The sequence below is a fragment of the Lontra canadensis genome, unplaced genomic scaffold (assembly GCF_010015895.1).
Source record: "Lontra canadensis isolate GAN:19392208 unplaced genomic scaffold, GSC_riverotter_1.0 scaffold51, whole genome shotgun sequence".
NCBI classification, from domain to species: domain Eukaryota; kingdom Metazoa; phylum Chordata; class Mammalia; order Carnivora; family Mustelidae; genus Lontra; species Lontra canadensis.
In genome coordinates this window covers 11653557-11668229 of record NW_022631045.1, presented here as the reverse complement: position 1 = coordinate 11668229, position 14673 = coordinate 11653557, and the positions used below count along the sequence as shown (strand labels likewise).

The 14673-nt window shown below is 37.8% G+C and overlaps 1 protein-coding gene across 11 annotated transcripts in view; it reads left to right on the top strand.

Moving 5' to 3' along the window:
• CAB39L (calcium binding protein 39 like) overlaps nucleotides 1-14673 on the top strand; it is a 112461-nt gene that overhangs the window by 73049 nt on the left and 24739 nt on the right. For all 11 annotated transcript variants that reach the window (XM_032874084.1, XM_032874090.1, XM_032874079.1 and 8 more), the window contains one exon: nucleotides 11694-11862. In XM_032874084.1, coding sequence (XP_032729975.1) covers nucleotides 11694-11862 — 169 coding nt within the window. The remainder of the gene's footprint in view (nucleotides 1-11693; nucleotides 11863-14673) is intronic.

Sequence of the window (14673 nt, the reverse complement as noted above, 5' to 3'; positions counted from 1 at the left end):
GGCAAGTTCTCTAACTTCTTTATGTCTTGGTTTCCTCATTGCAATATGGAGTCAATAATAATACCTACATGAGTAGGTTGTTAGGAGTCTTCAATGAGATGATGCTTATGAAGCACAGCATCTAGCACACAGTACTCAGTAACTACTAATCAAAGAAACTACTATCTCTATTCCTCCCAAGAGCTCCAATTCCTATAGAAACATGAGCAATTTTAAAAATACAATGAAGGTCATATACAAGTGCCAGAATAACATTATAAAGTAAAGTGCTCGCTTGCAGCTCACAGGGATCTGCAAGTTTTTTTTTTTTTTAAAGATTTTATTTATTTATTTGACAGACAGAGAGAGATCACAGTAGGCAGAGAGGCAGGCAGAGAGAGAGAGAGGAGGAAGCAGGCTCCCCGCTGAGCAGGGAGCCCGATGCGGGGCTCGATCCCAGGACCCTGGGATCATGACCTGAGCCGAAGGCAAAGGCTTAACCCACTGAGCCACCCAGGTGCCCCGGGATCTGCAAGTTTTAATGGACCCACAAGGATATGTTTTGCACGGCTGGTCATGGGTGAATAAGGCCAAGGTGATCAATTTATACCCACTTTCGGGGATTCTAAAATGTTAAGCTCTAAAGCATTTGACATTATCCTCAAGGAAATGGGGAGCCACTGGAGAGTTTTAGAGAAAGGAAGAATATCAGATTTGTGTTTCAGGAAATGAGGATAAATTAATAGTAGTTTTAAAACATGAACTTGTAAATAAATGACCCCTTGAGAATGCTGAAATGGGTTGTCCTGGAGATTGTGTTGACTGATGGAGAAGAGCAGTGGTGAACATGATCTAAAACACTATCTTCCACAGGACGCTGGGATGGCTTAGTTGGTTAAGCATTGGACTCTTGATTTTGGCTCAAGTCATGATGTCAGAGTCATGAGATCAAGCCCTGCATGGGGCTCTGCACTGAGTGGGGCCTGCATGAGATTCTCTTTCTCTCTTTCCTTCTGCCACTCCCTTTCACTTGGGCACTCTCTTGCTCTCTCTAAAAATTAATTAATTGATTCATTAAATAAAAGTAACTTCACTCCTTTTGATATGGTAAAATGTATATAAATTTCATACATTTGCATATTATATATGCTTTTTGGAAGATAGAGAAATTTAGCATATTGGATATTTATTTAGAAAATTAAGTTGGTACAAAATTATGTTACATTGTTTCTTCAAAGTAACAATGTAAGTTGTTTTCTTACAATTTTTTTTCCCATTTCTGGAAATAATAATACAGAAGATAAACAGCTAATTCTGAATGCCATTTATTAATAATTTAACTGCTGGAACACATTACAGATCTACAGTGAGCCTTTTTATCTGTGGTATGCATGGGATGAGTTAATGTGTAATTGTGTACCACGGCTCCCACCCCTTCTCCCTCCTTCAGCAGAGAGAGTTGAGAAAAGAATTGGTACAGGGAAGCCAAGCAGGGGAAGTAGACTAAGCTAGACTTGATGTCCATTTGCAGACAAGACTGGGAGATGAGCAGGAAAGAATCAGATGGAGGACACCACCCGCTTCATGAGAAGGCTTTGGGAGCCTTAACGGTGAGAAGCTCCAAAGCAGCTGCAGAGTGAACTGGGGGAAGGAAGGGAGTTTGAGAAGTGATGCTGTAAGTTATAAGTCAGTATAAAAAAAAAATTATTTCTGTTAGAGACAGAAAGAGAGAGTGAGCCAGTGCATGAGTGGGGGGGAGGGGCAGGGGGAGAGGAAGAGGGAGATATAATCTCAAGCAGACTCCCAAGTTGAGACCCATGTGAGGTTTGATCTCACAAGCCTGAGACGAGGACCTGAACTGAAACCAAGAGTCAGTTGCTCAACTGAGCCACCCAGCACCCCAATTCGAATCTCTTTTAATGACTTTTTTTAAATGACTTTTTACTGTTAGATTATGTTTATATGTGACTCTGTAAAATTGTGGGACCTTGGGTTTTTCAAAATTAGGATTAAAAAAAATTAGGATTACATAGAGTTTACTGAGTGTGAATAATTAGTGTCTCTTTATATATCTATATTATATCTTTAATTATTTAAAAATGTGCTTATGTCCCACTTGATGGTGTTTTCTGGTGAATTCAAAGGACTACCATTCGTATACAAATTATTTGATAAAACAAGTCATTCAGTGTATAAACAGATGACTAAATTGATGTAAGTAAACTTCCTTATATTTGAAATATGAACTCTCTATTCATTAGACACCTATATTTACCAGTTAACCTATGCATAATTTGTAATAGATAATTGTATGTCATTTTTTTGTATTTAAGAAGAAAAACTTAAATAGCTTTCATTTTTTCTAGTATGTGGAGAAAATAATTTTTAATCACTTAATTAAAAAGCCACTTTGTTAATGTACATATTTTTATTCTAGGACTCCATTTTCATGTAATTATAGTACATAATAGAAAAATAAGAACTATTTACTCTAAGAATAACATCCTCAACTTTGATTCATTAGGAAAGTTTTATATATCTTTCCATTTCTTCTAAAAAGTTAATATTTAGTTTCATTTATAAGGCTAAAACTGCTTATTAGTTCATTTATGAAGGACCTACAATAGTAACAGTACTAGTAATAATAACACTAATAATAGTCATAGTCATGGTAGAAGTTTAGATTGTATATATATATTTTTTTATTTCTTTTCAGCGTAACAGTATTCATTGTTTTTGCACCACACCCAGTGCTCCATGCAATCCATGCCCTCTCTAATACCCACCACCTGGTTCCCCCAACCTCCCACCCCCCGCCCCTTCAAAACCCTCAGATTGTTTTTCAGAGTCCATAGTCTCTCATGGTTCACCTCCCCTTCCAATTTCCCTCAACTCCCTTCTCCTCTCCATCTCCCCTTTAATAAAATGTGAGGCCTTGCTTTGTATTCATATAATAGACTTGTAGGTAGTTATTATTGTTGCTGTTGCTGTTATAAAATATAACCTATTTTCTATGCAGCCCAGAGAGGTTAACTAACTTATCTGAAGTCACATAGCTAGTACGATTTAAACCCAAGTAGTCTGGCTCCAGAGTCTGTGCTCTCAGAATACTACCCAGCTTTCCATTCCTCAAGCATTCATAGTCTACAATGAGAAGAGACAACTCATTACACGTCATTGTTATTATTTTGCGGGACATCAAAAATGGAGGTCTCGGGACGCCTGGGTGGCTCAGTTGGTTGGACGACTGCCTTCGGCTCAGGTCATGATCCCGGAGTTCCGGGATCGAGTCCCACATTGGGATCCCAGCTCCATGGGGAGTCTGCTTCTCCCTCTGACCTTCTCCTCGCTCATGTTCTCTCTCACTGTCTCTCTCTCAAATAAATAAAATATTTAAAAAAAAATGGAGGTCTTAAAGTAGGAAATTGCCAAATAAGCACAAAGAGAAGGATTGAGTGTCTTGTGTGCAAAGGCAAGGTGGCATCAAAATGCATAATGTGTTTGGAGGTTGCCAGGATTTCTGGTGTAGCTGGAGTCCAGTGTGAATGGGAGGGAAGGTTGGGCGATAAAGCTGGAAAGGCTGAGAACAGATTATAAAGAGCCTTCTGTGTCCCACCAGGGAGTCTGAATGTCATTCCATAGGTAACATGGAACTCCCCAGGGGCTAGACATGATGAGTTCTGGTGGCAGTGCGGAAAATGGCTTAGAGCGAGCGTGGAGGTACTGAGAGTCCAGCTTGGAAGAGTCCAAGCAAGAGATAATTAGGACCAAAACTTTAGTGGTGATATTGGCAATGAAGAAAACAGATATTTTAAATATATTTTAATTATTTTCTGACTCAAAGTAGCACATACTTATTATTTTAAACTTCAAATATTTTAGAAATATATAAAATAGGGATGCCTGGGTGGCTCAATCAGTTAAGCATCTGCCTTCAGCTCAGGTCGTGATCCTAGGGTCCTGGGATTGAGTCTCACATCAGGCTCCTTGCTCAGTGGGGAGTCTGCTTCTTCCTCTGCCTGCCACGCCCCTGCTTGTACTCTCTCTCTTTCTCTGGCAAACAAATAAATAAAATCTTTAAAAAAAAATGTATAATATAGAAGGGGAGTACAAACCATTATCTCTCCCAAAGAAAACCATTATCAACAATTTGGTGATGATATCTGGGCTTTATTCTCTGTTGTAATGATTCTTCTTTTATTTTTTTAACCCAGACTTTAAATCCATTCCTTCACATCCTGTTGTGGAGATACAATTTACTGAGTGCTTGCTATGTGCTAACTGTTGCATTCAATATCTTTACTTATGTTATTTCATCTAATTCTTTTGATAATACTGTGAGGACTGAGTATTACTCTTGCCATTTTACAGATGAGGATGTTGAAACTTAAGGTAAGGGTATTGCTCAAGGTAATAAAGCTAATAAATGACAGAGCCAAGTTTTCAATCCAGATCTGTTTCTAAATTCCATGTTCTTTACCATTACTGTATCTTTAATAAGATTTGTGGACCATTCAGGTGTGAAGAGCAAGGAAATTATAGAAGATGTTGAGTACAGGGTAGACCAGAAGTCCTAAGTAGAACAGTTTCACCAGAACCAACTTTACCTGTCACATGTATTTAGCTTAAAATGCTAAATCCTTTGTTAAAGGTCAGCATTTTTACTGAATTATCTCTTGTAAAACTACTTTTCAAAACTCAAGGACAAACCTTGATTGGTGCATTTACAAATCAAACTGATATTATTTAAGAAAATGATAGTAACGTTCCGGATTGAACCTAATTCTAACAAGCAAGGAAGGAAGGGGGGAAGAGAGAAAGAGAGAAAGGAAGGAAGGAAGGAAGAAAGAAAGAAACAAAGAAAGAGAAAGAAGGAAAGAAAGAAAGGAGGAAATTACTAGGTAATTGCCTATCAAAGATGATCATCTGGATATAGGATACAAAACATGGTATGAAGGACTTGGAACCCAAATTTTATGAAACAATTATAAATAAAGACTTTCTCTAAATGAACTTTTCTCTTGGACCAGACAAGTGACATTCCAAATTACTGAGAGAACTTAAGGATGAAGTCATTTAAACTCCTCTCAGTGATCAATTAAAAATCATAGCCAATGAAAGATGTTCCAGAAGTCTAATGTTGAAATCATAAATGTCTCCTAATAATACTATTTAAAAAAATTTTTAATACAAAAATTTTCAACCATATACAAAGGTAGAGAGTACAAAGAAACCCTATGTACTAATCACCAGTCTTAACAACCATCAGTATTTCACTGTGTTTGTTTCATCATCTCCCAAATACCAACCCCTGCTTTTTTGGCTGGAGTATTTTAAAGCAAATCCCAAACCTCATGTAATCTTGTTGTATCAACCCTAAATAATTTACTTTGATATGCATTGCAAAAATAGAAAGATAAATTTTATATAACCACAATGTCATTATTATACTTAAAAAGTAACAATAACTTTTTTAAAGATTTAATTAAATTATTTGACAGAGAGAGGGAACACAAGCAGGGGGAGTGGAGAGGGAGAGGCAGGCTTCCTGCTGAGCAGAGAGCCCGATGTGGATGTGACTTGAGCCAAAGTCAGATGCTTAACTGAGCCACCTGGGTGCCCCCACAATAATTCTTTAGTAACTAATACCTGCTCCATACTAAAATTTCCTTGATTGTCCCTTCCCCCAAATTTCCATAGTTGTTCAGTTAAGGATCCTAACAAGTTCCACTTACTGTATTTGGTTGTAATACCACATTGGTCTTTTTAAAATCTGTTTTCTTTGAGAACTGCACACACTCCCCTTTTTTATGACACTGACTTTTTGAAAAACTGAGTTCATTATGGTACAGAATTTTCTTCATTCTGGATTTGTCATATTGCTTCCTAATGGTGTCACTTAACTTGTTCCACTGTCCCCTGTATTTCTGTCCTGGAGGTTATATTTAAAGACTTGATTAGATTCAGATTCAGTTCTATTTTGGCAATCGTACTTTGTAGGTGGTGCTGTGTAGTTCATATTTCATCTCATCAGGAGACATACATTTTGTAATGCTAAGATCGAACAGTGGCTTCAGGTGGAGACAGCTTAATCCATTGTAAATCCATCAGCTTTACACTTAACTGTTTTACCATTCATTGATAAACAGCGTACAATGCAGTAATTTCATTAGTGGTTACAAAAAGAATCCTGTCATTTTTCATGCATTTATTCACTAATGTAGTTTTATAGAGAATACCTTTCCATCATCTCCCACAACGATTTAACTATTTTAAAATACAATTCATACCAGAGAAGTAGAATAAATGCCTAATTCTTTTGCTTCCATTATCAATTTAGAGAGAAATAAGTTGTTACTCTAGGAACTTCCATTGGCATCTGGGTTTCTTTGCTCTCTCTCGCTCTCTCTCTCCCCTCCTCCCATCCTTTTATTATCATTATGAACTTGTGGGTTTAAATTTTTTCCATATGTTTTATTTTTCTTGCTGATCCCCAGTTGTCTATCCTTCAAGTTGCCTCATGACCTTTTGATATTACTCACATTAGGAAGTGAGATTCCTTGCTTTTTGGCACAAGATATACCAGGCCCATTTTGTATATTTCCTAACACAGACTTGGAATCAGCCATTTCTACCAAGGACTCTTGTTCTTTTTAGTGAGGAATGGTTCTTAGAGACTATAATCTGGTTGCTAGGGCTTCTCATTGACATTGGATTATTACTGCTTCTAAGCCTCTTTAATGGACAGAGTTATCTCCTTATTTATAAAGTAAACAAATATATCTAGATTAAAAGCAAAACTTCTTGCCTATATTGAGGAGGCCAAGTGTTTGTTAAGTGACATTTTACAGAACTTTTCTAACTACTGCCTGACCTTGTTTGCTCCCAGCAACAAAAGTCATTTTCCCCCTTATACATTTTCTAATTTGAGATATTCTTTCACAAGATGTTCTGACCATTTTTTGTATGTTTACTGTAGCTCACTGCTAGAGGAGAAAATTGCTCTTATGTTTTAGCTTTTATTAAATTCAAAAGGGATGTTATATGCTGTGATTATTTGAATAAACATGCATATATAGTAGTGTGCCTTCTCCATACTAACATAGTTAATTGGAGGCCAGACTATATGATCCAAACTACAAATCAAAAAGGAAGATATAATTCAATTCTATAAAATAATGATTCAACATTTATTGGATTTATCTTTATTGGCAACCTGATGTAAATTAGTCATTGTGGAGGTAGAGTGATTCATTGTGGTCCCTGCCCTTGGGAACCTGTCATAAGTGGACTAGAATAGATGAGATATTTATTCTATACCAAGTATAAGGATATTAATGCTACTGGGATTTGAAACTTAAGATAGGCTTAATTTGTGGAACAGTAAACTATTAGAAACCAATATCCTAGAGGGTAGTAAGGTTGAAATGATATATGTAAATTATAGATCGCTTAAAGGGTACTGACAAAAACTAAGAATTTCTCTATATATCTTAATATATTCCTACCTTTAAGAAGCTGTCATCTCAGAGAATGACATTTCTACTCTTAAGCACAAACTAATGGGATGCAATAAGTGTTCTGACCCAGAGGAATATTTTTTAAAATATTTTTTTCATCCTCAAGAATAAATAGTATATCACAGATGGTTCCAATAAACTTTACCAAATGAAAGGAAAAAGTGAACTAATTATACACAAAAGTTTGAAGTATAAACTTTTTATAGATAGTCTCAGTCTGGAAATTAAATCAAGAAATGAGAAGAATGTTGGCTTGAGATCATAGAGCTTTCTGTTTAAGCCAGAGTCTGAGTTTCATTAGAGTTCTACTCTTAAGAATTTCAGTCAGAATTTGAAATTCATTAACTTCAAGGGCACCTGGGTGGCTCAGTTGGTTAAGCGTCTGGCTTAACCAGACGCTTTAAGCTGATTTGATTTCAGCTCAGGTCATGATCTCAGGGGTGTGAGACTGAGCCCCACATAGGGCTCTATAATTGACATTGAGCCTGCTTAAGATTCTCTTCCTCCCCCCACCCCCACCCACTTGTGCACACACACACTCTCTCTCTAAAGAAGAAGGAAAAGAAGAAGAAAATCATTAATTTCACTATGTGCCTACTTCGTGCAAAACATTATGCTAAGCACACTGGAGCCTGAGGTGGGGATAGGGGAAAGTAACAAGTAAGATAAACCATATGGAGATGGGAGCAGAGGAGGAAAGGAGAAGGTAACAAGAGAGCAAGATGGTAACAAGTAAAACCTATGCCCAGCAATGAAGCCTTGAAAGATGAGAATTTTAGAGGTAGAGGTGTAAGGAGAAGGACATTCTAGGTTGAGAGAATGGCATACCCCAAAGATGTATGGAATGGGATGAGAAATGAAATTAAAAATTTAGGGTCAGGGGCGCCTGGGTGACTCAGTGGGTTAAGCCACTGCCTTTGGCTCAGGTCATGATCTCAGGGTCCTGGGATCGAGTCCCACATCGGGCTCTCTGCTCAGCAGGGAACCTGCTTCCCTCTCTCTCTCTCTCTCTCTCTCTCTGCCTGCCTCTCTGTCTACTTGTGATCTCTCTCTGTCAAATCAATAAATAAAATCTTAAAAAAAAAATTTAGGGTCAAATTACAAGAGTCCATAAATATCTCACTAATAAGTCTAGATTTTAATGGTCTTGGGCTCTTTCTCTAGGTCAACAGTCTTTATTTCATATTCTCTAAAGTACTCTACCAATAAACAGCAATGTTTTTCTCCTTCACACTTCAGAAAATACACTCCTCTTTATAACATTTTAATATTTTCCCATCTATAACTCTTCCATGTGTACCAACAGGCTGATTTTCAGGTTCTTCTGGTAAGACAAATTATTAACACTATAAATAGGTATTTTTAAATATTCTGCAAATAATCATGCCCATCTGAATATATTAGCATTTAATGTTAATATGAGTTATTCAGGGGATACTCAAAGGAGTTATAGATAGTATTCAGCATAAAACAGAACAAAAATGATAAATACTACCCTAGTTTAGTGAATCCTCTCAAATATCCTTGTTTACCATTTCCCCTACTGTATTTGTGGATTTGACTTTGCAAAGTAGCCAGTTTCCTAGGTTGTAGGAGACAGATTTTATTCTTTTTTTTTTTTAAGAGTTATTTATTTATTTATTTGACAGACAGAGATCACAAGTAGGCAGAGAGGCAGGCAGAGGGAGAGAGAGGGAAGCAGGCTCTCTGCTGAGCAGAGAACCCAATGCGGAGCTCGATCCCAAGACCCTGAGATCATGACCTGAGCTGAAGGCAGAGGCTTTAACCCACTGAGCCACCCAGGCGCCCCCAGATTTTATTCTTAAATCAAAAGTCATGTAGATGTTGTCTTTTAAAGAATACTGCATTATTTTTTATTGCTCAACAGAATGTTACCACTTATATTTGGTGAGTTATATCTCGAAGTTTTGTGTAAGGGTGGTTTTGTTTTGATTTTCATCTATTCAGTCTTATTTGTTCATTTCAATTCTCATCTGTTCAGTCGTCATTTTTGCTTTTAAACATTTTTTGGCTGTAATTTTTCTAACCTGGAAAAGTCATGGTAAGTCTGAAAGATTATAGGTGGGGTGGAAAAAAAGAGTATATTTTATTCTATTAAAAAATGCAGAATCTGAGGGTTTTGAAGGGGCGGGGGTAGGAGGTTGGGTGAGCCTGGTGGTGGGTATTATGGAGGGCACGTATTGTATGGAACACTGGGTGTGGTACATAAACAATGAATTCTGGTACACTGAAAATAAATTAAAAAAATAAAATAAATGCATGGAAAAAAAAGATTATATAGGCACTTTATGGATATCATTTTTCTTCTATTCCCAACAGTATAGGAAAGCGCTTTTTTAAGAATTGAAATAATTGAGTTTTTTTTTTCCAGTGGGCTTTGTATTAGAACCATAAAAATTAATATTGTATTAATTGAAATGAAATGAAATAAGATTTTTTTATCCTATACGCACTTCCCAGTCTTTTACCATTATACCTTCTTTTGTTCTATTCTACTATTTACCACACAATGGACAACTGCATCATTTTATTATTGAGCTTGTTTTACTTGAGCTAAGTTTTGTTCATTTTCTTGAAACCTTATCATACACTGGAATGTAACTCAAACTAGATTTATTTCAATGTTGAATTTGACACTTGGAGCATTGTTATTAAATTAGGAAGGGAACAGATCTAACGTGCCAGTCCTGAATTGTTTCCTACAATAAACATTGTGTTTTTCTAGTGCAATTTTTGCTGCAAGCTGTAATTCATGATTTCAGGGGGTCATTCAATACACAGCTATTTATTACTGGTCATCTATTTATTACATACCAACTGCATATATGTGCATGCAATATCTATCCTTATCTTCTTCCTGAACCCTGGATAGATATATTCTACTGCCAAGGAGACATTCCTACTTAGATATCAGGCATCTCAGAGTTAACATGGTCAGAAACAAACTTAATTTCTTCACTGATCTGCTCATCTACTAGTTTTATTCATTTTAAAAATTGGTACCACCATCTACCTAATTATTCAGGCTTAAAATATGGGAATCGTTCTTGAGTCCTCAATTTCCCTCACCCCAGATTTGTTCCCCACCCTACCCTAGCTAAATCATTCCTCCAAGCAATATGCAGGATCTGCCCATAGTCCTGTCATGTACTACTACCATCTCAGTCCAGGCCACCCTCATCTCTATCTGGGCTGCTGCTCCTCCTCCTACCCAGTCCCCCTGCTCCCACTCTAACTTTCCAGCTCATTTTTCCTTCTTTTTTTTTTTTTTTTTTAAAAAGAGCCAGTGCATGAGGAGGTGGGAGGGGCAGAGGTAGACAGAGAGAGAGAGAGAGACTCTTAAGCAGGCTCCACGCCCAGCATGGAGCCCCATGTAGGGCTCAATCTCATAACGCTGAGATCTGAGCCCAAATCAAGTCAGATGCTTAACCAACTGAGCCACCCGAGTGTCCCCATTTTTCCCCATGTTTTATAATAGATTCTCCACAGATGCCCAGAGTGATCTTTTTAAAGCATATGTCAGGCCATGTTAATTTTTTTAAATTCTCCAGTCTTCCTATCACTTTAAAACCAAACTCCTTAGCTTAGCCTAGGGAGCGGTATGTGATCTGGCCCCTATCCTTCTCCACTCTTGCTTCATTTCATACTGTCCGCTGTTCTTCCCCTACATTCCAGCCACACTGGCCTTACCCTTCGCTAACTCACCAAGCTGGCTCTTGCCTTGGCGCTTTTGTGGTTAGTTCCCTTTGCCTGGAACGCTTTGCTCCTTCCCTGACCACTCAATCTGAATGAAAGTAAATTAAGTAGTTACACTCTCTATTATAAATATTTTAACGTCTTCAGTTTCATAGCACTTCTCAGAATATGAAATTTCTTTTCATTGTTTATAATCTGTCTCTTACCCCACTAAATAGTATTCCCACTAAAAAATACGAACTTTAGGAAGGCAGTAGCGTGTTGTGCTTACTATTATACCCCCAGCATTTGGAATAGTGCCAGGCACATCATAGATATTCAGTGGGTATTGAATGAATGATGTTTGAATGAACTGTGACAAATGGTATATCTATGTTTCCTTTAACAGCAGTATTGAAATGGTTCTTTTGGTACCATTAATATTATTTTGTTAATAGGATAACACTGTTCTGCATTTCTGTCTTGTTTATGCTTTAGATATGAAGCTCCACAGATCGCCTTACGTTGTGGGATTATGCTGAGAGAATGTATTCGACATGAACCTCTTGCCAAAATCATCCTCTTTTCTAATCAGTTCCGAGACTTCTTTAAGTATGTGGAGTTGTCAACATTCGATATTGCTTCTGATGCCTTTGCTACTTTTAAGGTAATTTTTTTTTTCTGAATCAGCTAGGTCATTTAGTTTCAGCATTTAGTTAAAGTCAGTTGGCCTCTGAGGAGGCAGTTTAATTTTAAAGAAGCAGGAAAGGCTATTCCTTAGGCCTGAGCATAACCAACTGTGATTTATGATGCAAAACGTGAAGCATCAGTCATGCATTCTATTAGGCCAGTCTATCACACTGTAGAAAAAACAACTCAAAATACTTGTCACAAACGCATGCAGAATGAATTGCAATATATGTGAAAAAAGGGACATGTAATATTCTCTGCAAAGCATGCTTTCACTTATGTTAAAAACAAAGGGTATAAGCTGCCACTTCAGTTGTATCTGCACTGAATACCTCTAGAAGGTTATCAGGGCAGCAGGAACAGTGTTTACCAGCAGGGGAAGGGACTGGGTAGTGATGGGAGCTGGAGAATGACATCTTTGCCTCTGAAGGAATCACCGTACTTTATCAGTGTAATTGTAAATTCTCACTCAGTGAAGCAAATTACTCATAAATAAATTGTGTTTTCTTCATAATCCCTTGTGTTCTTATAAACTTATTATCTATTCTGTTACTAAATACGAATTTAATCTTAGTTTTATATTAACATTTTTTAATTGTTGTAAAAGAATATGTATAACATAAAATTACCATGGTAACCATTTTTCAGTGTACAGTTCAGTAGTGTGAAGTATATTCACACTGTTGTGCAACTAGTACCCGTTGAACACCGGTGCTCCATTTCTCCCTTCCCTCAGCCCCCCAGCCCCATTTTACTTTCTGTTTCCGAGTTTGACCATTCAAAAGATGTTCGGAAACATATTAGAAAAATAACATACCCCATTTGCAAACTAAATACTAGAACTTAGACATCCAATGAATGATGTCACCTTAAAGATTTCTGTCTTAGAAAATCATTTACTTATTCTTATGATCCTGCCATTATTTAATATATTTTGAAACTAGTATCACTGTCCATGGCATGTTCATTTTCCAGTAGTGGCAAATCTTTCTGAGGGCAGATAAAAGTTCTGGAAACAGCGCAAAGCTGTTTGACATTCAGGTTAACTGGATAAAGTGGGTGGTCATGGTAGCTAGGACTGTTTTTGGTCTTGGTAATAATAATGGGAATGATAATAAAAATAAATTTTAAAATGACTAAAATAGAGTCCGATTTTCTTCAGTGTATGCCACATTGGACTGAAGACAATTTTAGAAGATTTCTGAAAATATTTTAAGCTGATGATATAACAGTATTATTGACAAAAAAGTCAATTACAAAGTAGACAAGACTTGTTTAAATGTATATACTCAGATTCATTTCTTTAAAAGCATTTCAGCAATTTACTTGCTCCATTTATATCATTCCAAATTTACTTCTACTTTTTTAGGATATAAATACTGTTACCTAATTATAATCCATATATGACTTTTATTTTTTATATATTATCTTAAATAAATAATTTAATAATACTGACACAGTCCATATACCAGTATTAGTAAATACTTTAATCTTACAACTTTATGTAAATGACTTGAAATTTGCCTATAACTGGAATGATAGATAGTTCCTTTTAACAGCTCTCCAGAGGTCAAGAAAAGTGAAAGCTATAGTTTGTTATACTGAAAACTATGTATTATCTATAGACTAGGGACTTACTCAGCCTGTTCTAAGAAGGTGCCCTGAATCCATTAAAAGATGCATATACTCGCATGGTGGCAGGAAGTGTGAGAGAGCACCAGGGAGCAGAGACAAGAAACAACAGGGACTAGAGGGGAGCAGGAGGTAGGGGGACCTCTGCAAAGGGAAGGGATGGAGGGGGGGCCTGCAGCAGGGCAGTGAGAGGAGTTTGCTGTGACCAAGAAGAGGGACCACTGGTGAGTGGACCGCACCCTAAAGATAGCCTCATGAAGGGGTAGGCAAGGCTGGGCCCCTTCCGCCTGTGACACAGTCCATCATGACATTTCCACGATATCTCTGAAATGTCATGAAATGAGGAAAATTGAATTGATAAGAACTCCTGTCAGAGAGAATCCTGTTTGGGGGGGCCAATTTACTGTGGCACTTTTGTTTTAATAAATGGGGGCGGGGGTGTGTGCCTGTTTGGAACCAGGGTTGAACTGCCTGAGACAGGAGAAGAAAGGAGCCAGAGTGCCATCAGTCCCTAAATGCCTCAGCCAAGCCTGAAATAAGTTCAGGACCAATCTAGAATCTGGGTTTGAAGGGAGAGGGGTCACCAGCCTGCTGGCGTTTTCCACATGTCTCCCCCCAGTCCTTCTGCTCCCTAGATTCTCCCCGACAAGACCGAGCAGAGGAAGACCCTATATTTCTGGGGTAGAAGGCAAAGGGCAAGGGAAAGAAGGAGAAGGAGGAAGGGGATCTAGAAGACAAGATGTAAGAAGAGAAGAAGAAAACTAGAGAGAACAGCAAAGAGTGAGGGGAAGGAAGAAAAGAGAGGGAGGAAAAGTCTGGGGACAGCACTAAGTAAGGAGAGTTTCCTGGTGGGCGGAGGGAGGGGGAAGGGGAGCAAGGCCTACAGGCCTGGATGTGTGCTCAGAGTGCCGTGTAACTCGAGAGCCTGCTCCGTCCTTTCCACTGTCCACTCAGTCTCCCCTGGCAAAGCAGAGGTTGTACAGTGGCCACTGATGAAGCCCCCACAGTCTATCTAGCGCACACGGTGAGAGAGGCCTTGACGCGTCAAATCTGAAGACTAACACTTAACATAAAACATGATTCTGTTTCTTTCTGTGCCTAAACAGCTAAGGAGATGTTTTCTGTTAATAGACAGTGTAGTCCCATTTTTTTTTCC